Here is a 22,885-nt window from a genome sequence, read left to right as displayed (position 1 = left end):
TCGCATCCAATAACTCTTCCTCCTCTCCCTCATTCTCACTATCCACCTCATTCACGGGTAAATAATCAGATTTACTGAATCTGATCATGGCCCACATTTTACTTGACAACCTTATATATGGTATTTTGGCAAAAGCATCAGGCGTAATGCTACTGTGCAATTCTCGGTACACTACAATTGCTTGAGCCGTCCTGGCGCCAATACCCGGAACAGTCTGTAGTTCAGTTACCGGCGCCGTATCGATATCGACTTATGAAGAACGATCCATTTTCCAATTTATGTATTTAAAGTAAATGAATGAAAAAGTAAAATATTACAACAACCAGAAATTCACCAGCAAATAATTTTAACTTTTGAAATTGTGATCAAATCAAAAATAAATATATATAATTTGTATTGATAATGTATCTATTTGAGTAAATAAATACTCAATAGAAATGAAATAAATTCACCAGATAATACTTTATAACTTGTATAATTGTGATTAAATCACAAATAAATGTATCGATTTTTTACTGATAAAATATTTATTTGAGTATATAAATACACCTAAAGAAATGTTTTTTCTCAACGTTATTTTATATTCGAACGAGTTCTGTTAACGGAATTAAACATTAACGCGACTATGCTTTTAACACTGCAATTCGTTTGTAAGTGTACCGCATTTTGATTTGCCGGTAAGTGTACCGCATTTAGATTTAACGCTACACAGTGAACGACAACTCTGCCTTATACTTCGCTAGTTCTATTTTTGGAAAACGAAAGTTCGAACATTCACTGAAGGGAAGGTAAGAAGTTCGACTTTATATTTTATAAACGTGTGTTACTGTCTAATTTTCAAGTATCTTTACAAATTTTTATTTGGGGATTATTTTCTATACTGCGAAAACAGGTTTCATTAATAGCAAACGTATTGTTTCAAACAATAAATTGATGTTTCGTTTAAAATTCTTTGATATATTTATACTTAAATGTTTTCAGTCTAGGCTAATAGTGTAACTATGTTTACAGTAGAATGTATTGTATTGTATTTCGAAGTGAATTGTAGTCCTAGATTGTGCAGATATAATTCAAGTGCTCGAATTCAAGATGGCAGTGTCGGTGTTATCTCAATTGATAGCGGAACAAAGTGCGATATGTACGTGGGAAGATCGTGGATACGAAGCAATTCAATACGGTTTTACGTTGTTAGCTGGTGATTATGGCCCAAAACTTTGTTACTGACATAACGATTAGATTTCAGAGAACATGAGAACAGAAGTGCATACACACGTGTATACGAATGTATTAGATGAATACCCGGACCAAACCAATCGTTGTTAAATACGTAAGATGATTTGTTAGAATTAATTTCAACAGAAACTTTACTAATGTGTTATGTCTTTAATAAAATCTTGAAAATCTTTTTTCATTGTTATCGTAATTTCATTATATTCATTCGGCTATAATGATGCTTTTTTCTATTATCAGTTGGAGATCAATGGCCGTAACGAGCTTTATATCGTTATTATGGCGGTAAGAATAGCATTTTATGTTCAACTATTTGATTCTTTATGTCATTATTTTGTGTATTAACAATGTAGTTAGTTACGGCAATAGGCTAGTTAAGCATTTGTTTATCAAACACCTGTAAATATGCAATAATATCGTTTGTTTTAGAGGCCCATGGTTTGTTGGCAGTTGGGCATTTCTCATCATAAGGTAATAAAGTCCATTTTGAGTTCCTGTCACATGCACTCCTCTATGTGTGTTGTAATCATGTTTTTGTATTATATTTAATTTATTTGTTATAGTTTCTTTAAAACAAAATATCTGCTTTTTTAAATTAGGAATGAATTCGGGCGGCTGTTTGGAAGAGATCCGTATACACAAAGTAAAGAATTACAGGTAATTTATGTGGTCTTTTTTGTAAGTTGTGTACGAATTCCATTAATGTTATATTGATGTTCATTACTGCTTATGTTTATTTTTGAACTTTGATTCAAGATAATCCAGTTCGCTCATTTACATATTATTATCAATTCTGATGAACACTTGTCAACTCAAAAATCGTTCGTAAGAAGTAGTTATTTTAAAAGCGGTAAGGGTATTGTGCCGGTGGCAACATTCAAATTTTAATTTAAAAAAGTTAGTTGACATATATCGATGGAATATCATGCTTAATGATAAGACATTTTGAGTTGTATGATGTTTTATATATAGCTATATAAAATATGCACTTGAAATAAACAATATGTTATCGTGTTATAAATGAACATCACTATCAATGTGCATGTTGCGTAGTTTGTACACTGTATTTGAGTTAATGTATCTGTTATAAACATTACATGAACAAATCGACCGCTGATTTAATGTGTTTAATCAAAGTATTTTCTAGATTATGTATTTTATAAATTCCCTTTACCTACTATTGTTGGATTATTGCACGGATTGGTATGATATTGATAACGTATAGCCGCTTGTCATGTTTGACCAAACTTCACATACTAGGGTCATAAAGTGGTGGTGTGGTAAAACTGGATTATTATCCCCACGTTTTTTCGGAGAAAAAGTGGGGATATTGTATTGATCTCCGTCTGTCCGTCCGTCCTGGCCACTATCTCCTCCTACACTATTAGCACTAGAACCTTGAAACTTACACACATTGTAGCTATGAGCATATGTGCGACCCTGCACTATTTGGAACTTTTATCTGACCCCTGGGTCAAAAGTTATGGGGTTGGGGTGGGGCCAGGTCAGAGATTTTCACTCATTTGTTTATGCTATTTATCATCAACTTCTTCATTTTTTACACGGATTTACTTCAAACTGATACTGAACCTATCTTATGACAATACGGTCAATCTCAATTATGCATGGCCCCATTACCAACCCTGGGACGCCCCGCCCACATAGACCACACCCACCCAATAATGCCTTTTACTACAATTCCTTCATTTCTACACCGATTCACTTCAAATTGATACTGAACCTCTCTTATGACAATACGGTCAATCTCAACTATGCATGGCCCCATTACCAACCCTGGGGCGCCCAGCCCACATAGACCACACCCACATAGACCACACCCACCCATAATTGCATTTTACTATAATTTCTTCATTTCTACACCGATTCACTTCAAATTGATACTGAACTTCTCTTATGACAATACGGTCAATCTCAACTATGCATGGCCCCATCACCAACCCTGGGGTGCCCCGCCCACATAGACCACACCCACCCAAAATTGCCTTTACTATAACTTTTTTATTTCTACACCGATTCACTTCTAATTGATACTGAACTTCTCTTATGACAATACGGTCAATCTCAACTATGCATGGCCCCATTACAAAACCTGGGGTGCCCCTGGGTCAAATATGCGACGTGGGGATACGCGTCGGCCTCTGCCGCGCCATTTCTAGTTATGTGATAATTTGTTACTCAATACACCGACAGCAAGTATTACTGAAAGAAAACTTGTAGCATTGATTTACTAATATAATGACTCGAAACATAATGCTTTTTGTATGATTTAATGGTGTTTATCAAGATTAAAATGAAGTGATTTTTTAAGGATAATAAACGTAAAATGACTGATTTATATATCAACATGCAGGCAGCAGTAAAGACTTTTAAACTGCACATCCTCAGCATCGTTTTTGAAAAATCGATAAGTTATTGCGTCGTGAAAATCGCTTAAGCTTATTTGTTAGTGTAATATCGGACTTGTTTAAATGCAGATGCGGGTAGACGATTCAACAAAGGAGGTCGACAATTTAAGAATGAAGATCGATGACCTTGAAGAGGAAAACGAAAATTTACGCAATAAGTAAGCGTAACCGTGTACGGTCAAATATGTTTCAATACATAATCAACAATGTATTGCTTAAGCAAACATGGCTCTGTTCACGTTTTGCTCCCTGCATGGGCAAATACAGTGAGGTTTAAATCGGCATTGCGAAATGATATTCATCGTAAAACAGAACCTGTCACCCACTCCACCCGATACTTTACGTACGAAAAATTCTTTTCCACTTGAAGGATGATTTGACTTCTTTCATTAAACGATCAGTATAACTTACTAGTCGAGCTATAAATGTAACATTTGTAATATTCGTTTTATTTATCAATCCTTTTATTTCGCCGGTGCGGGATTCCGATGTTTGGTTTGTTTTCGATTATGCGCTGAATGTTAAAGAAAGTTGCAGAACTGTTACGATCAGAAATGGAGAGATTCCGAAAGATCCAGGTTGAACCGAATTTTGCCTTTATTAAAACTGTTGGTACTTGGTCGGCAGGAGGTTTAAAGAAGCCGGAAACAAAGCCTACTCAAAATAAACTTACTTAAGCTTGAGTCTCTAAGTTGGAAAAAAATGACTCTGAATGAGTAAAACAGCAACTTGACTTACTTGATATTGAATGCCCACTAATTGTATGCGCTTGGATTGGTGTTGACGCTCAATGAAAGTGGGAGCATTCAGTCGCCAAATAGGGTGTCCGTCAAACAATTATTTTTTAATTTGCCCGATGACTGTTTTTGTCGTTCTCGTTGTCCTTCCGCCGTTTTTTTCCCAATTTCCGTCCGTCACACATTTTGCTTCCGCGCGAGAGATCAGAAACAAATGACCAGAATGCGATGAAACCTAATATTCAACATCTACTAAGGGCAGACATGAACATTGTTCAATGGTCGTTCCGACCCAATGTTGTTCAGGGAAGAAATGTTCTTTGATTATTTATATTTCATTTTCTTTTCCCACGCGATATTTCAGACGCGTATCATCCAAAGTTTATTACATATGGTATGCAGCATCTCTATAGGATGGACATGCGCATCGTTTTCGCGCGAGAACTCGGAGACAAAAGGTCCGAACATTTAAATAATATGACATTTCCTCCTGAGTTTAAAGTTTCTGTGTCCGATTAAAGACCCGTATGATTCGTTTCATGAAACTCCAAATTTAGGCCCTACCAGGCGTTTATTGTCATGCCGTTCGGCTCCAGTTAGTTTTCTTGAATAGGTATGTGTGTCCAATAATGACTTCGAACGTTTCGAATCAATTGTTGTTCATGAAAATTTTGTCCTTGCATATGTAATGAAACAATTTATGATGAAGTTTCTGCGCTATATTTTAGGGTCAAATGATCAGATTTTATGACATTTGATGTGAGGTAATTTTATAGGATAAGCCGGCGCGTATGTTTTAGTCATTCTAGGATTTTCCAGAGTCTATATTGGTATCTGGATAATTAATTTGTTGTCACATGAGCTCTCGGACATTTTACATCATAAAACTTCAATGCTAGGACAATGTTATCACTTATTTCTAAATTTCTTGTTCTCATGCTTTTAAGTAACCAATACATTTACGTTTTGATACTGGGTCGCGTGGAGTGAAACTTTGTGTCCTGGCCAAGTAAAAGACATAAATCTATGTACTCTTTAGAATCCACATATATATTTTAGTCGTAACAACAATCTGTCAAAATTGTTATGATATTCCCCAGCAAACATTATATATTGGACCCATAAGGGCCCCATCTGGGCGTCTATATGGGTCCCAACTGGGCACCCCATATGGGGCCCACGCGAATTTGCAACCGGCAAAAATGAGGGACCCATGTGGGCTTGCTATATGGGTAAAATATGGGCCCTATATGGGTCCCTTAACTGCCATCTGGGTATAATATGGGTCCTATATGGGTCCCTTGTCTGACATCTGGGTATTATATGGGATCTATATGGGTTCCTTAACTGACATCTGAGTATAATATGGGCCCGATATGGGTCCCTTGTCTGTCATCGGAATATTATATGGGCCCGATATGGGTCCCGTAACTGACATCTGGGTATAATATTGGCCCCATTTGGGTCAACTTGTCTGACATCTGGGTATTATATATGCCCTATATTGGTCCCTCGCACGACATCTGGTTGGTAAATGGGCCATATATGACATCCGGTCAATAACCAGGTTCAATATAGGTGTCTACAAAGGACATATGGGTCTCCATTTGTTATCCCAACCTAAGAATGAAAATAGTATTGAAATGAATAGGGATTCTTTTTAGATACAACAAAAATAATAATTTGTTATGACAGTTTAATAAGTGAAAAATATGAACATAACAAATGGTTACAAGCAAATCTGTCAAAGGTGTGATTCAAACATCACAACTATAAGTCGATGCAGCATTTTGTGCACTATGGTCTTTGCATATACACTTACAGATGCAGGGTGTTTTTTTTGGCCCGATTTTATAGCCGAAATTCGGCTATGTTCCCAATCCCTAAAAGTATACTTTTTTTCCAAAATGTGGCAAAAAGTTCCCTAATTTCCAAAAAAAAAGATTTTTTTTTTTTAGAAAGTGTCGAATGCGTATTTGAACTCAATTTTAATTCAGTTACATCTAACAAGTATTACATGATTTTGTTCTTTTAATTCGAATGATTATAAAGAGTTATAGCAAAATTTAGTATTTCCCTAATCAGTGGACTTATCATTTGGAATAAAAAGGCTAATGAATTTATTTTCCCAATTGCATGAAAATGCCGATAAAATTCCCAATCCCAAGGTCCATGGGCTATCTTCCCAAAAAGTGAAAAAAAAACCTGCTGATGCATTTACACCACTTACAGTAAGAATAAAGACTTTTTATCAAACATATGTCATAAATTACAATGCATAAACACAATGGTAAACATACATGCAGACATTACACACTTAAAGATACACAGGGATTTTGACGTTTATACATGTATGTTTTATAAAACACTCACACAAATGAACTTGATCGAAGCCTTAATTGAGTCTCAATTGAGTCTATCATGAGATGGCTTACTACTAACAGTTCAATTAGATAAATACGACGAAAAACTTTGAGGATCAGTGTATAGACAAAGGTTGCAATCTTATATGATAGAATCAAGACATTTAAATCTAATTTTGCACACAAAAATGTTACTAGTATTTCCTATATCAGTCTATACGAAATATTCATAAAAGGTTGCTAACAATTAAGCCCATAACAGCTATTTATCACTAAAAAATCAAACATTTTTTAAATTTTATGATTAACTAGACATTAAACAAAGTTTATATAAGATTTTCTATGGCGATCTAGGTTTTTTTACCTAGATTTAAATTCGCCTTAGATATTGTTAGACTAATATTCTGATTACTTTTGCTGCCTTAAAGATATGTGAACTACGCATGTAGCCCACTGGAGCAAATGTGTTGAGCCAGTGTCGCATAGGTTAGCTTCAAAAATTCCTGTGCACTATATGAACACGCAACAGTTCGGTGGTAAGTTGTAGCGATCAAAACATTTCAAGCGCCGCACCACGCCGTCCATCCGAATGCGCCCCAGTTGTACACAAACTAATGTTGAACCCATATCGATCGCTTGTGAGGATGGTGCCGGCAACCGGCACGCTGAGCCTTCAATTACTTGGAATTACCCGAAAAGACTAGGATGATAATCTTAGCATGTAGTCCACCGAGTACATTCGAACAAATGTGCTAAGTCATTGTCGCTTAGGTAGCGGTAAAAGTTTTGTGCACTATATGAGCACGCTACAGTTCGTTGGTCAGTTGAAGCCACTCAATACTTTCCAAGTGCCGCGCCACGCTGTCCGTCAGAATGCGCCCCAGTTGGACAGGACCTAATGTTGGACCCATCTCGATTGGTTGTGAGGAAGTTGCCTGGCCCCGGCACAGACATGCGCTTGGAAGTCGGTCATGGGATTTTAGGAGCCCGCCAGAAGCCGGTGTACATTTACTGGAAATTAAGAATCATTTAACAAAAACATTTAAGGAAATGTCATCTCTCTAGCGACAGAGCACATTTAATCTTAAACATTCTCTCTCTCGAACAAAATCAATATCTACGTCATCATCAATATCACTGTCACTATCTGACAAGTAAGGAGGGTTTTCCGAAAAAAAGAATCTACATAAACAGAAGACTGAGAGTCTTGCACTGAAAGGTATTGATGATAGTGATCATCGTGAAGAAAATGTGAACTTTCATTGTCAACTGAAAGCTGTGTTTCTTCACGTTGGTCCTGTATATAGTCTGTTTTATTCGGACAAATAAGAATAAAAATCTCCCATTTTTTTTTTACAGAAGTGTGAGGCATCGAATCACTACCTTGGTAGATTGCAGATATATGACCTTCGACATTAGAACGATCTTTTCTGTACGAATACCAATAAGCAGCTTTTCGTTTGTCCGCCATTGCGAAGCAATGTTGAAATTTCTGACTTGAATATAAAATTATATCGCGAAAATATGTGACATATACATTTCAACGCTCTAACAACTGCAATTACAATGGGACAGCCCTTTAGATATTTTTTTTTAAAGAGACATGGTGCATGAAATTCGTGAGAAAACATATATGTAAATTCGTTCATAAAGCTTACATTTTTTCGCAATTTCACTGCCAATTTTCTCCAACAGACATCCAACTTCCAAGAACCGTTAGAAAAAGCGCCCAGACAGAACTTTCGCGCGCAAACATGTTTTTTTAATAAACTTGTGTTTTTTTTTAATGTTAAATTCATTATATAATATTATCATAACATACCTCTTTTAATGCAATCGAGACGCCAGAAAAAGCTATTTATATTTTGTTATAAAGGCAATCCATCTTTCATTAAACACATGCTTTATTACGTCCCTTACAGTACTGTAACGTGTAATATGGGTCCGAAATGGGCACCATATGGACAAGTCCATATAAATTTTGGGTAGTTCAATTGGACATATAAAGTACATGGGTGCCATATGGGTACTGTATGGGCAAGACCCATATGGACATGCCCGGATTTAGCCCATGTGGGACCCATATATGCATGTTTGCTGGGTCCGACCAAGTTAGAAGATGGTTCATATGTGGTCTAAAACTTGTACAATTGGTCAGCTGAAAAAGGACGCTCGCGAATGCCTTAAAGGCCACATGTAATGTCCATTCTTCATGAAACGTGGTCATAACATTTGTCCCAACGATATCACGTCGGATTTCGAAACTGCGTCACATAGGATCAAAGACTAGATCACGAGTTAAAAGTAGAGGTAGAGCTTGTAAACACTGTATGTTAATCATGTACATGTGCAATCGTTACACATCTTATTGAGAACATTTAAACTTATGGTCTTTGTCGAGTGAGTCTGAGATAATTAAAAAAACAAGGCCGCCATGTTGAACACTATATGAGTGACATTTTGTTATGCATTCATCTTGAAACTTGCTTACCAATAAGTCTATTGTTTGACCTTGTGAGCAATAGCTTTTCAGAACACTCTAATGCCTTGTGGTATAAAAAGGCCGTTTGGAATTTTATCATTTTGGTTTGTTTCGTTTATGCATCGACATTCGTCGATTTGTTTTACACACGTTACACTTTGTTTGAAATTAATGCTTTTAATAAGAACATTCAACATTGATTGCATGCAATTGTTAACATTTATTTCGATTGATTTTATGGCAGGCTCGACGACTTCTACAAACGTAGTGCACAGATGATGGAAGAGAGTGGGTCGCTTGAAAATGCAAACGACGAACTCTCAAACACCCGACTGGCGGAACGCTTTGATGTTGCTCTGAAGGAGCAATGGTTACAATTATGTGAAGCACTTGGAGAGACCTTAAGCGAAATTCAGTATCTAACACATCTGTCTGAAGTTATGCAGGTATATGGATCTATTTAATATTTAACTTAAAGAATAATGTGATGACATCGGTACAAAACAATTTTCTATTTGTATGTACTTTGTTTTGTTATCATTAATATGAATTGTTACGCGTATGTTCTTTCTCTACTACATATATATATATATATATATATTGGCAAAAAACATAACACGTTTTTCAACATTCCAGTCAGTTTTCAAGCATTGTATGCAGAATGTTGAAGAAACAGAGAGACATCTGTTACAGATTGCCAAATATGCAAATGAAGACCAAGAGGAGGTTGGATATTATAGAATTAGCGTCAAAAACTATATGAAGTTTTTCGTCATGAAACTCTAAATGATATATTGGTTTATTCGGCGGGGTAGTTTTACTTGTATGACTATATTGAAAAATTCTGAACTCAATAGAAGTCCTAGTTTTTGTCAAATCTTTATGAAACTTGATCAGATCACGTGTTCTAGAAAAAGCCGATTGTTGAAAACTGTGGCTGAGAGGAGGGTGATTGGGTTTTCCTTATTTGGATATAATACAACCTAGTGAATACTCTAGATCTTGAAAGGTGAAATGCTTATCCGGACTGTTACTTCTAAAGCACCACAAACAAACTCATTGATGATTCTTCTTGTTTCGTTGAACAAAATTACCTAAAACATAACTTGATAAGGTCAATTAAATATGGTCGTCATTAATTTTACCGCTTTGTATTAGTGGGCCTTCTCACACTCAAACTCTCCCAGTCAAAGGTCAAATGTCAAAAGTGGCCATTATGAATCATTTCAGATTAAAAATGTCGCTTGAACGTACTCTCCTGATTTATAATCGCTCGCGACATATCACATGCAACACGTGTGTACGTATATAAGTCAAAAGTTATAATTGACAATTGTTTAGTTTGAACTTTATTATTAAAGAAATATATTTTAAAGTGTCGAAACATGTGACATAAGTGCATTTATCGTCTTTTATATACATAGTCAGACGTGTTACTATGGCACTGTTTATTAGAGGTCGTCGCAATATTTCTGTCAATCTTGAACAACAACAGCATGGTTTAGATATGCAAAACATCAATGTAAGACCGTTTTAGCTTATTTGATTGTATTGTGTTCTGGGTGGAATTGTATTCAATCAGCTCCATTTGTGTTACATACATGTTAATTTACAAGCATATTGCACTTGCAGGTGCGCCACAATCTACGAGTTCTTCGAAAGCCACTAGGCCAGAAGCAGAGTACACGTGACTGCGTAGTTAAGGTGACATGTGATTTAAAATATGAACAGTTGAATAGTGTTTTTAATTCTATTTATATCAGCATTACTTTTTATATTATTTGAAGTGAACATGTCTTTGTGTTTCAAAATGGTCGTACACCAAGTATTTAATGTTTTCTCTGATAATCAATAACATTGGTGTGTATTACAGGTTATAGTCGATAGAGTCAAACAAGATGACAGGGTGAAAGATATATTAACCGAGCACACTTTTCCTGACGTCATGATCAAAACAATTGTCGCATTTATAAATGATTTGGCGGACGTTTGCTGGCTGTTGTGTATTGCTAACCCACCTTTAAAACTGAACTTTGATATAAAAGGAGTGGATTTCAAATCTGTCAGCAATCGTTTTGTTGAATTCGCTTCCGCTGGAGACATCACATATTCTGATTGCAAACCTGGTGCAGTCTATCTTGTAGTCTGGCCGTCTGTGGAACATGAGGGCAGCAGTGGGTTTTTAAAGAAAGGCGAAGTCATTGTGTGTAAATAAAAGTGAAACGATGTGACACGATGAACACTAATTTGTTTTAGCTAACATGAGACCATGTTATATCAATTTAACTTTACAACCCGACATTATAAATGCTACTGTTCATATAGTGTACATGCTTTGTAGTCGAAAAGTAGCATGAGTGTTCGTTTTACTTGAATAAAAAATAAATACATTATACAAACTTCATCTCGTTTGTTAGCGATAATGACACTGACATTAGAATGTAATCTTTTATTTAGTTAATTACAGCTTACAAAACGTGTAGTCAGTACATTAAAACTAATTAACTTTTGAAACATGTGATTCACTATCTACTGGTAATATCGAAGCCAAAGGGTAAAAAGCCATTGCGCCCTTATCTGCTTGAGACAGTCCGCTCTGCGTTTGCACTTAAAATTTGTTTCAGCTATTGCTTTTATTTAGTTTACGAATGCCTTTCAACGGTCAATGCAAAGCACATTTTGAGAGCCCCCCAAGTAGCGACAACCTTATACTGTTCCCAGAGTTTATCAATTGCAGGCAAGCATGTCATTTTAGTATTGCAATTAAATTAGACAGCCACATCGGGGACTGTCAAATAAGCGAATTACAACATTTGTATATTAATTAATATTTCCCAGAAACAATACATGTTTAAGGAGAAAAATACATGACTTACATATGTCGCGCCTGACAACAAATAGTAAAAGCAGCACGAGGGGCTAAACATGTACGACCACATTAACCAGCATGTTACTTTGATAACGCTCATAGTATGTTTCGAATCTGTGTGTCACAATCGGAGTCTTGAACAGTATTTATACAAAAACGTTCATGTTTGAACTTGTGTCTCCCGAGACTCTTTTTGCTCCAATAAGTAAAATTGTGTCCAAATGTACAAAATTAACAAAATATGGTATATATGTACATGAATATTACTTATTATCGGCGTGCAATGCCACTTATTTTTGCATGACCATTTCAAGTAGCCATACATTAAATTCAGGTCCAACAAAAAAGTTAATATATAATATGTAAATATATCTATACTGTTTTAACAGCGAATCACATCCCGCAATCTGTTTAATAGTTCAACTTTTTCACAATCACTTTGCGAAATGACAATTATTTTGCTAACTTAATAATTTTTTAGTTTAAAACACAAACTTTCTCGATGTTTGCTGAAAACCCTTAGCTCTTTGCGAATAGATCCATTGGTTCTCTTTCGTGCTCAGTGTTTATCAACGATACACGCGAGAATTACCTACTAGTTGGGTAGGAAACACTTGAAGTATGGCCAGGAATTAAACCAGGGACCTCTAGAATGGTAGACCAGTGTGTTACTACTAGACCACCGCACCACCTATGTTGGGTGATATTTAACGTTATATCGTTTACGACCAATCATTTAAATAATAAAGGTTAAACTCACTCAAGATTGTTATATACGAGTTACAGGTAACCTTTGTAATTAGCTGATGAAAGTATCATACATGAATTTAGAATGTTTTTATAAGATAATCAATGCAATGTATTGTAAAGGGACAGTGTAAGACAAGTGCATGATATTTCCTTACACAAGTCACAGTTAAAAATTTAATCGTTTAAAACTTCAAAATAAAATGTCGTTTATTCCAAGATAAAGCTTAAAAAAGCATTGCGAAAATTTAAGATGTCACTACCCGCGCCAGTTTAGTGACATCGGATGCATATTGCTATATGTACGATAGAAGTGGGTAAATGACTGAAATGCCACTTGTGATATGGCTATCGAGTGTTAGCGGGCAGATTGGTTCAATAATGTTTGTTTATTTATATAAATATAACGATTAGATTGTAAGAACATAAGCACATGCACAATTGAGCTAGCCAGCCCGATGAAATGCTTGAAACTTAAACAATTTAAGTAAACATGAAATGAAATTGCCTATTAACTTCAAATGTGTGTCGAATATTCTTTATCAATGCGTTCATTATGATAGATAGAGAATAATAGGTTGGTGACGTGGATGGAGAATGGTTATCTGGCAAGTCGGAGGAATTTACAACATTCGTTGAAATGTTTCTAACATATCTAGTTTTCGAGTATTTTGTATTTAAATATTTAATATGGGGAAAACCACGCGCGAACAAAAACATTGTGACGTCACGTCATGCAAAGCGCTTAGGTTAGCCTCCATCTTGTTAACCAACACAGAAATCGAGTTAATCGTTATGAATTCAATAAACAAATACGAAATTATGCTGTTTAAATAAACATGTTTAAACAAACAGTACTTAACATGTATTTGGTATTTTTGTTATAGAAAAAAAATATATTTTATTAATAGAAAATAGTAAAGGCATGCGCATGCGCGGAGAGCAACTGACGGATATATGAGGTAACGTGGTCAACTAGCCTAATATCTTTTGGGATATTAGGTTACCTGGTTATCGGGCTGATTTAAAGGCATGTGACAGGATAAAAGGCCGTTCGGTGGTTTTGATTGAATTCGAAACAAACGTGAATAAGAATATGCTATGCGCCCTTTTTAAATTTTCTTAACTAGAAAAAAAGTTTAATCATTTTTACACAAAACAAAAAAGAAGAAACAACTACAAAAAAAGAAACCTGATTAGTTAAACTTCATTTTCGTGTGTAATTTATTATTATTTCTGCCTCATATATAAGTTTCGGCAAGCATTTTCGCAAGTTTAAGCCACGAATATCTTTGCTCATTTACCTTTCGATGGCGGTGACACCTAACTTCATCACTTTAGTGCATTTGTGTCTAAGCTGAGAGTGTATATGAGTACTCTTCCTGTACAGCTATAAATGCAGGGCTAAGTGTAAGTCATGACATGCTACTTGTTTAATAAAGCAATACTTGCTACAAACTGTTCCAAGGCGGAAAATGTTGTTTGTTCTGTTATGAAGTGTGCAGTCATTCTGTCACTAGCCTTTTAAAAAAAAATGGCGGATAAAAACAAGAATTTCTCTCGTGATGATGTTCTGGACTTCGAGAAGACCTTTTTTGTTTTTAAAGACATTTACTCTGATCAATCTGTCAAACTACAAAATATCTATTAATCATGTACAATTAACACCGCATTAATAACTTTATCCTCTGCGGACTGTTTAACTATTCGAACGAGTTGCTCATGATTTATTGTAATTGGTGTCTGTTTGGTGTCGTTCGTTTTGTTTCTTGTAGCACCAACAGCTTGCTGCAAACGACATCTCCTAAACTACAAATTTTCATGAAACTACGCAGGAATTATCATTCGCTGATCCTCCTTCAAAGCTCACATCTCCATGGAATATGTAGATACACAGGTCTAAAATTAAATTATATAAGGGCAAACACATCAATGAAACTTTGAAACCGTATGGCTCATTTATTTCATATTTTGTATTTGTTAATGTAAAGTGCTCAATTAAAAAGTTTGTACCAATCATGTTTAATTGTAATTTTAATCGCGACGATTTATGAAGTTGATTTATCACTATTCACAAGATTTTTTTATCTCTTATAATTGGCGCCGTAGCGGCTTAAAATTAGCTGTTTATATCACTTAATCGGGTACCTAATCTTTGCTTCCATATTGTAGTGAAGGTATGGGCTCAGCCAAATCTTTTGTCCTAACACCGGTTTAACACAAATAGGCGAATATACGTAATGTTATATATGCACAATTTATGCCATTTAGATGCAAGGTCTTCTGGGTTGGGCATTATTATGTCGTTGTTTATGTGATTTAAGCTTAAATGTCTACGTGTATATGTTTGCTCGATATATGGTATATGATTTTGGTGGCACACAACTGCAATGTGATAACCATATTAAGTTCGCAGAAATATAACGTGTTCAATACACATATATCGTGTTATTAAGCTATTCTGGCCCAGAACAATGTAAGAGGAGTTTATCCTTGAATCAGGGTGTCAATTGGTCATTCGTGCGGCTTTTCTAGGACATAACTCGAACACTTCAGAGGTATCGACTTCAAACTCTTAAAGGAAATATATTTTATTAAAGGAAGAAGCAGTAAACATATAGAACGATGTACACGAACAACATCTCTTGTTTCCATAAGTGCATATCTATTTCCCCTTGTTAATTGTTAATACTTTAATGTTGTCTACGGTTGAACAGAATCTGGCCACGCGCACCTCGGTTAAGCGTTCGCCTGAGTTAGCCGACCCTTATCTTGATAACATGTTTTTCTATGTAAAGTATATGTCAACGAAACATTTGGATAAAAGTACTCATAACTGATAAAAATTTTAGTATCATTAAAGGGACTGTCAACCACGAATGACGAAAAAAGAAAAGTTCTAAAATACCGTATTGTTTAACAATTATTAGTTTATATTGATAAAAATTTCACGACTGGTATATTACATTACTTGAAAAAAGTTCATATTTTCAGTATATTCGGTAATATTTAAATTTGGCGATGTGAAATCGAAAGTACATCGCAAAAATAGATGACATAACGATATACACACTATAAATAACGCAAGTAGATTGATCATTTTATATATAAAATATAAACAATTCACTACGCATGCACAATTTGCATTCATGTGTTTTCCACGTGGCGGTGATGATCAATCTACTGGCGTTAATTATAGTTAACTGGTAGTTACCTGGAAGACATACCCAGTAAAAAAAAATACCGAATATACTGAAAACTTAACAACTTTTTTCAAGTAATGTAATATACTAGTCGTGATATTTTAATCAAAATAAACTATTGTAAAAATACGATATTTTTTACAACTTTTCTTTTCTTCGTCGTCGTGGTTGACAGTCCCTTTAACAATTTAAGTAAGTTACATACATCGAAAGACCTTACACCCAAATAATTAAACAATATTATTGACGAGTAATGGTTAACGATAGCAGATAATTAACACAAACACTCGTGTTTCGGGTGTTACGGAAGTAATTGAATACTTTTCAATGATATGAACATAAGTTAGATAGTTGATATCCTAGCGTTCCTAATAAATATCAAGTGTGTTATCTACTTATCGTAGGGTATTTCTGTGCGATCACGTCTGATATTTCTTTAGGTTGAAGTTCAAGAACTAGAACATAGTATAAGCGTTCTTTATTTGTAAAATAAATTAATTTTATTTCAATGAAGGCAAAACGATCTCGTTATACATTAAACATGTGTTTTGATATGCATTTAATCATTTGTCCGCAATGTTTTAAACTTCCTATATGCATTCAACAATGAAGTGTTTGAGAGCAGACTGTTTATCGTACTTTGCTTACTAACTGATTGTCGTTCGATAGTTAATGATTAGATGGTTATATTTCGAAATCGAAACTAGCCTTTATATCTAATATGAAATGCGCATTTGGAAAGGCCGACATCCTGACTACGGTGTCAAACACTTTGGTAATGTACATTTCGATTCTTTATTTGAACTTTTAACTACACAATATATATACTTTACGCAATAGTTTATTCAGCATTTCATTATAAAAAATACACGATTAATATATACACAAGCATTAAATTCTACACGCTTTCGGTTCAATAAATACTATCGTGTCAGCAGTATTGTTAAATGGTTATATTTAGAAATCGAAACTAGCCTTTATATCTAATATGAAATGCGCATTTGGAAAGGCCGACATCCTGACTACGGTGTCAAACACTTTGGTAATGTACATTTCGATTCTTTATTTGAACTTTTAACTACACAATATATATACTTTACGCAATAGTTTATTCAGCATTTCATTATAAAAAATACACGATTAATATATATACAAGCATTAAATTCTACACGCTTTCGGTTCAATAAATACTATCGTAGGGAGACATTTGATAATTCGTAAATATTAGTTTTATTTGAGATATACATATGTGTTTTATAAAATTTTCATTGTGATATGCATTTGTGTTTATGAAATTATTATCAAGTTCGTTTACTCTTAATGTTAGACTAAGCGTTGTATTATCAGTTATTATCAATATAAATCAATATAAATAAAAATACAATGCCTCCTCATCATTTCTAAACTGCATCCGAAATTATGCGATGTAGTTTAATAGTTAAATAGTTCTCTAAATGCATTCACATATTAAAAACCCATTAACCACAAAATCAACGAAAATTTCATACAATATTTCGAAAATGTAGTTAACACATACAAAATCAATATTCCTTATAGCAATGGCCAAATTGCCAACGCTAGATGTTGTCTGGTAACATTGTTTTAATAAGATACAAAATACTCTGTGTTTTGCGGATCAATATATTCAACACATGTTCATGTACCAAGTTAGTCTTCATGTGTCGTGTGAAAAAATATCGTTGCGGGAAATTAAAACGGAATATATTGTGCCACAAACCAATAAAAACGAGCATTTTGTATTTCGTTAAATCTATGTAACCATACCACATCAAACGTTGAAGTTTTGGCTATTGCTATAAAAACACTGTTTTGTATGGGTTAACTTTCTTTTACGACATATTTTGCGAAATGTTCGTTGATGTTGAGTATTAATGTTTTTAAATCAGAAATGTCATATTATGCGTTTATGCTAACATCATAATTATAATTTACATTGCAATATGACTTTATATTTCAGAACCAGAATTATGGGGGACTCGTGTCAGCAATGCACACATTTAAGGGTAATTAATCTTAAACGTTATAGTTAAATGTACAATGTTTTTGCACCTTCAAAACATCATGAACGTGTAAAAGGATTTGCATATTTAACTGTTATAGATACATATATAGTCTGCATGGTGTGACATGGTAATGGGAAAGAATACTTTTTCAGACACAACTAAAAGACAGTGAAAGTATTATTGCGCAGGTACTTTCCGAAGTTACCACAAAGACAAATATTATAGATAAACTCGTTTTGGAGAACGAACAGCTAAAACACAATGTACAAGAACTTAACCTAAGGTAATTGCTTTTTGTTTTATACATTTTTCACCAGATTCAAGTTAACGTTTCGCTTTCGTTCTTGAAATGTTCAAATTAATGCTTCTCGCGCTTATATATCCTGCGCATGCAATTCAACCGATTTTGATTTATCTTTCACATATAACATTACTCTACAGATTGAAATCTGTCATAGATGACAAAATGAAAATAAGTGTGTCTTTGGACAACAAAAAAGATGAGCAAGCGAATATCCTTGCGCAGGTATTGGTCGACGTGACCGCAAAGACATGTAAACTAGAAAAGCTCGTTTCAGAGAACGAGCAGATACAACAAACGGTTCAGGAACTAAACCTGAGGTTGTTGGTAATCTTTTAATTTTCACTAGGAACATGTATACTTTTTGCTTTCCTATTTGAAATGATAAAAGCTGGTAACGCTCATCTCTCTTGGGAATGCCATTAGACATGATTGCATGTTATATGATTTTGTTGTAATATAGTATGTACCAACGTCTTAGTTTTATAAACACCTTTTTTGCTTTGAAATTAACTTACACATGTAACTTATCTCTACAGATTGAATTCTGTCATGGCGGATACAATGAATAAAAGTGGGACTTTTGAAAACACAAACGATGAGTACTCAAATACTAAATTAGCTCAAAGGTTTGACTCACACGTTAAACAAATCTGGATTGAAGTTAACGACGAAATTGAAGAAGAATTTAACGAAGTGGACCGTTTGTCAATTCTATCCGAAATGTGCCAGGTGAGATAAACTGCGTTTGACATTGTGATATACAGTAATGTCGTCACACATGGCTGATGGAATCTAAATTCAGTGCCGGTTTTTTTCGGCGTCAGCTGAATACGCCAGCTTTTCACCTGAGCCTGACCTTTGTTAGCGTCCAATAGAACTCAAATAAAACTTCCCGCGGCCAAGTACAGATGAATACACTTCATTGACTGCATTGGCTGATTTGATAATACCACTAGAACATTGGAAACATGTCCGCGTCTTTGTAACACTGTTTTACTGCGTGTTCAGCATGAAACAGTTTTATCTCTAATAAAAAGGCTTTATAGATAGAACAGTTTTACACTCAATCTCGACATCAATACAGTTTGTGCGTACATCTTTTATTTTCAGACGATTTTCAGCGCGAGAACGTTGTGTACTTAAAGGCCATGTTCTCATATTTAGTACTGACTTCCATATTCCTGTCAACATGTTATATGTAAAAGTATAAAGAGCAGTGGAAGCGATGCCTCACTTTAATGTGTTGCATTTCAACCCGCGAGGTATAAGGGGTCAGTTCGCGGTTAGTGTGTTTGAATGTCAGAGTTTATATACAGATCAGACCTTCTGTGCTGTTCGGAGTTCGCGGTCAGTTATATAATAGTTATATAATAAAGACGCTATAGCGTGAACTAGGTGAACCGGAATTTTGTTTACCACCAGAAAGATGTGAAATGAAGATATCCAGCGATATTATTTTATGGCATGTCAATAATAGATTCTTAATGTGTTTTCAACAATACCATGATAAATATTATTTTTAATTAATTAACAAGAATTATTCCATCATATTTACTAATGTATTATTGCAGCATATTGACTAATGTATTAAGTATGAGCGCGATGATTCTCGATACTGTTAATAATCGAATCAAATACACGTAGCAATTCCCGATAAACCACTCAAACAGGTTTGTTCGAAGAACGCGCGTATACATATTTAAAATATGTACGGAGACTTCGCGTGTGGCCGGTTGACTTTGGTTTTCTTTTTTGTATCTATAGGTTTATGACCAGCAATATGTAATAATGTAAAATAAGCCGCGAAAACTCCGCGTAACATCCCGTACTGCGTTTGATGCAGCTAAAAACTGCACAGAAAAAGATATTAGCTATCCTTGATCTCATTCATTTAAATCTTTACCTTCCATAAACTCCAACCACAATCAACGCCGTATATCTTTTTTAAAGATATTTCTTGTTCAGAATGTGTTTACAGCATTTCATACGGAAGTTGACTTTGCTAATCAACGAATCCTCGACAGCATATTCAGCGATGAAAAAACTTTCGATGACAGTGTAAGTATTCATCGTTTGCATATATCCAGACATATTGATATTACGTCAAATATGTGGTGCCACGTGTTGAAAACATGGCCGTGTTAGTAACATAACTTGATTATTTTGATGTTTTACAGCTTTTAAAAGAAGTAAGAAGTGCGAGAAAGTTATATAGCGGTAAAAGTACAACACGAGAAAAGCAAATAGAGGTATATGCACACTTTTTTACCTCAATATATATCTCATGTTATTTTTACAATTTTAGAATTATGATAAAATTAATATGTTTTATAGTAAATGTAACCTTCTTTGTTCATTAGAAAATATTGCAATCCATTCAATGGTCAAAAGAAATCAATAGAATAATATCGGAACGCCCAGAGACCCTAATAAAAACGTTTCTGGCAGAGCTTGCCGATGTGTCATGGCTGATGGTGACGTCGAATCCACCATTGATCCTGAATTTTGACGTCAAAGGGAAAGAATATACTGCTCGCATCAAGGAAAGATTTGTAGAATGTGGGACATCTGAAGCCATTTCGCACTGCAAATGCGAACCTGGGCATGTTTTGTTGGTTGCCTGGCCTAGTGTTGAGTTAGAGAACAACAAAGGTTATCTAACAAAGGGCGAAGTTGTTGTCATGCCAAATGAAATAAACAATAAAATGACGATCTAAAACTTTAAAAATAAACACTCAGTGCCCTGTCTTCCTTCGTATTTAAGATATCATATATTATGTAAAACACGGATTTCGAAAAATTTAAACTAAGTGCAATGTGTTGTGAACTGTAAAATTGAATTCCACGAATTGTAAAATTAAAATGTGAGAATGAATAGCAGAAGGCTTTAAAAAATAAAAACAACACCAGGAATAACTTGGAACCTGGAATAAATAAGCTGTATATCTGCTTTTGTCAAGCACTTTTGTTTAAGAAAATGAGCATAACACTGGCGATGAAAAAGCATAAGTATATTATACATGTATGCAAAGGTATTGTTATCACGTTATCTATACTTGTATATTATAAGATCAACTTATAAAATATAAACTGCTACATGGATACGAAAAGGTTTATAACAATGTACGCTCCACGAAACTGTCATCAGTATTTCACTTAAGAACATATGCAATTTTAAACGCTCCGATTTCGTTGGCTTGGACTCTTTTGAAATTGTGTCTGTTATTGGCATATGTGTTATAGTTATGGGCAATTAGAAATTATTGTTACATTATTGACTTCGAACATGTGTCTGTTTTTTATGAATCTCGTATGTTTGTTTCTGCATATATAAAATTGCACATGTTTTCCTTTTCGGTCACTGTACTTACTTGTTTTTACGAGTGCTTCACTTTTAAATTGCTGAATTATAGTCAATAAAATTTTGTGTCGAATTTAACGTTGTTATATTTCAAAATTACGATGCAACCAATATAGCTTTTTAAGGACGTATGCGGTAAATTAGTTTCAGGCAATCGTATTTGTCTGTACCGGTTATGAAATAAATGTTAGCCTTTTTGGATATTTAAATGATAAACGGGATTTTTATCAAATAAGGAAATAATATAAATCACAAAGTATCAAGAAGCCGAAAGATTAAACCTGTTGTTTTTACTAAACTGAGTCATAAGAATCGACCATCATAACTAAAACCTACCAAATCTTTTTTAATCGCGTGCTGGTAACTACAAGCAAATGACGGGAAAATAGTTTATACATTCCTTTTATTGAAGATGTGCAAGTTTTGTGCACCGGATAGCTTTCCTATGCGCTGAACGACGTTGTATTTAAACACCTGATGATTAAAGCATAACGTCAATATATGCTCGATTATATATAAATTAAAATGAAATAGCGATATACATTTAATGTCATGCCAACCGCAAACTCGCAACACTTATATAATTTTGATTTCTCAAACAACGGCTAAAGATATCAACTACAATGTGGCGTTGTTGTTATATAATACACTACATACAATAAACGGTTATTTAAAATCATTAATCGACTACGCTCTGATACTTCTGCACTATCAATAGATATTTACGAGTGTTATAATTAATTATTAATTTACAATTGATTAAAACATCAATACCCAATAAGACATTTGCAGTCTGATTGATCGATTTTGCAACGTATTTGAACAAATGTTGGTACCCGAACATATGCTCGTGCCCGACTTGGAGCACATTTGTCATACACACATACACTCTGAGAAAACGAGCGTGTTCTCTGCTATCTAAATAATTATGCATTAATATTGTTAAATATGTTCTTTTTATTTTTTGAAAAGTTAAATTACCAAAATATGCAGCAACGTGTATCATACGGGAACTAGATAACGCCCCGATTCGGGAATAGGGATACACCCGCCTTTATAATTCTAGTATATTATCCGTTCTCTATACATTGTATTCTTTTATCTTTAGTTGCACTGCAATTGTGAAGATATAGTTCTGG

At 34.5% G+C, this 22,885-nt stretch overlaps 2 protein-coding genes across 13 annotated transcripts; both read left to right on the top strand.

Annotated features, from left to right (window-relative positions):
* The first annotated feature begins 725 nt into the window (after positions 1 to 725).
* On the top strand, positions 726 to 11,640 carry LOC127877695 (uncharacterized). Of its 2 annotated transcripts, none has more exons than XM_052423813.1 (10): positions 726 to 788; positions 1,237 to 1,327; positions 1,471 to 1,515; positions 1,660 to 1,701; positions 1,830 to 1,887; positions 3,726 to 3,814; positions 9,483 to 9,684; positions 9,875 to 9,964; positions 10,871 to 10,942; positions 11,112 to 11,640. In XM_052423813.1, exons 3-10 carry the CDS (start codon positions 1,481 to 1,483, stop codon positions 11,451 to 11,453), a joined length of 930 nt encoding a protein of 309 aa, XP_052279773.1. In that variant the 5' UTR covers positions 726 to 788; positions 1,237 to 1,327; positions 1,471 to 1,480; the 3' UTR covers positions 11,454 to 11,640. The 2 variants fall into 2 exon arrangements, with proteins under 2 accessions (XP_052279773.1, XP_052279774.1); XM_052423814.1 differs by having other exon boundaries at positions 749 to 788; positions 1,244 to 1,327.
* Positions 11,641 to 16,620: 4,980 nt separating this feature from the next.
* On the top strand, positions 16,621 to 21,819 carry LOC127879096 (uncharacterized). Of its 11 annotated transcripts, none has more exons than XR_008048908.1 (8): positions 16,644 to 16,832; positions 18,036 to 18,081; positions 18,234 to 18,364; positions 18,523 to 18,709; positions 18,922 to 19,114; positions 20,351 to 20,443; positions 20,563 to 20,634; positions 20,746 to 21,819. XR_008048908.1 is itself a non-coding variant. In XM_052425709.1 (8 exons), exons 2-8 carry the CDS (start codon positions 18,046 to 18,048, stop codon positions 21,100 to 21,102), a joined length of 1,062 nt encoding a protein of 353 aa, XP_052281669.1. In that variant the 5' UTR covers positions 16,650 to 16,832; positions 18,036 to 18,045; the 3' UTR covers positions 21,103 to 21,819. The 11 variants fall into 11 exon arrangements, 8 of the variants coding, with proteins under 8 accessions (XP_052281668.1, XP_052281669.1, XP_052281671.1 ...); XM_052425709.1 differs by having other exon boundaries at positions 16,650 to 16,832; positions 18,523 to 18,702; XM_052425710.1 differs by lacking the exon at positions 16,644 to 16,832 and adding an exon at positions 16,917 to 17,099 and having other exon boundaries at positions 18,523 to 18,702.
* Positions 21,820 to 22,885: the final 1,066 nt, after the last annotated feature.

This window comes from Dreissena polymorpha, chromosome 4 (assembly GCF_020536995.1).
Source record: "Dreissena polymorpha isolate Duluth1 chromosome 4, UMN_Dpol_1.0, whole genome shotgun sequence".
Lineage (NCBI taxonomy): Eukaryota > Metazoa > Mollusca > Bivalvia > Myida > Dreissenidae > Dreissena > Dreissena polymorpha.
Note: the sequence above shows the minus strand (reverse complement) of the source record. Positions and strands in the feature narration are given on the sequence as shown.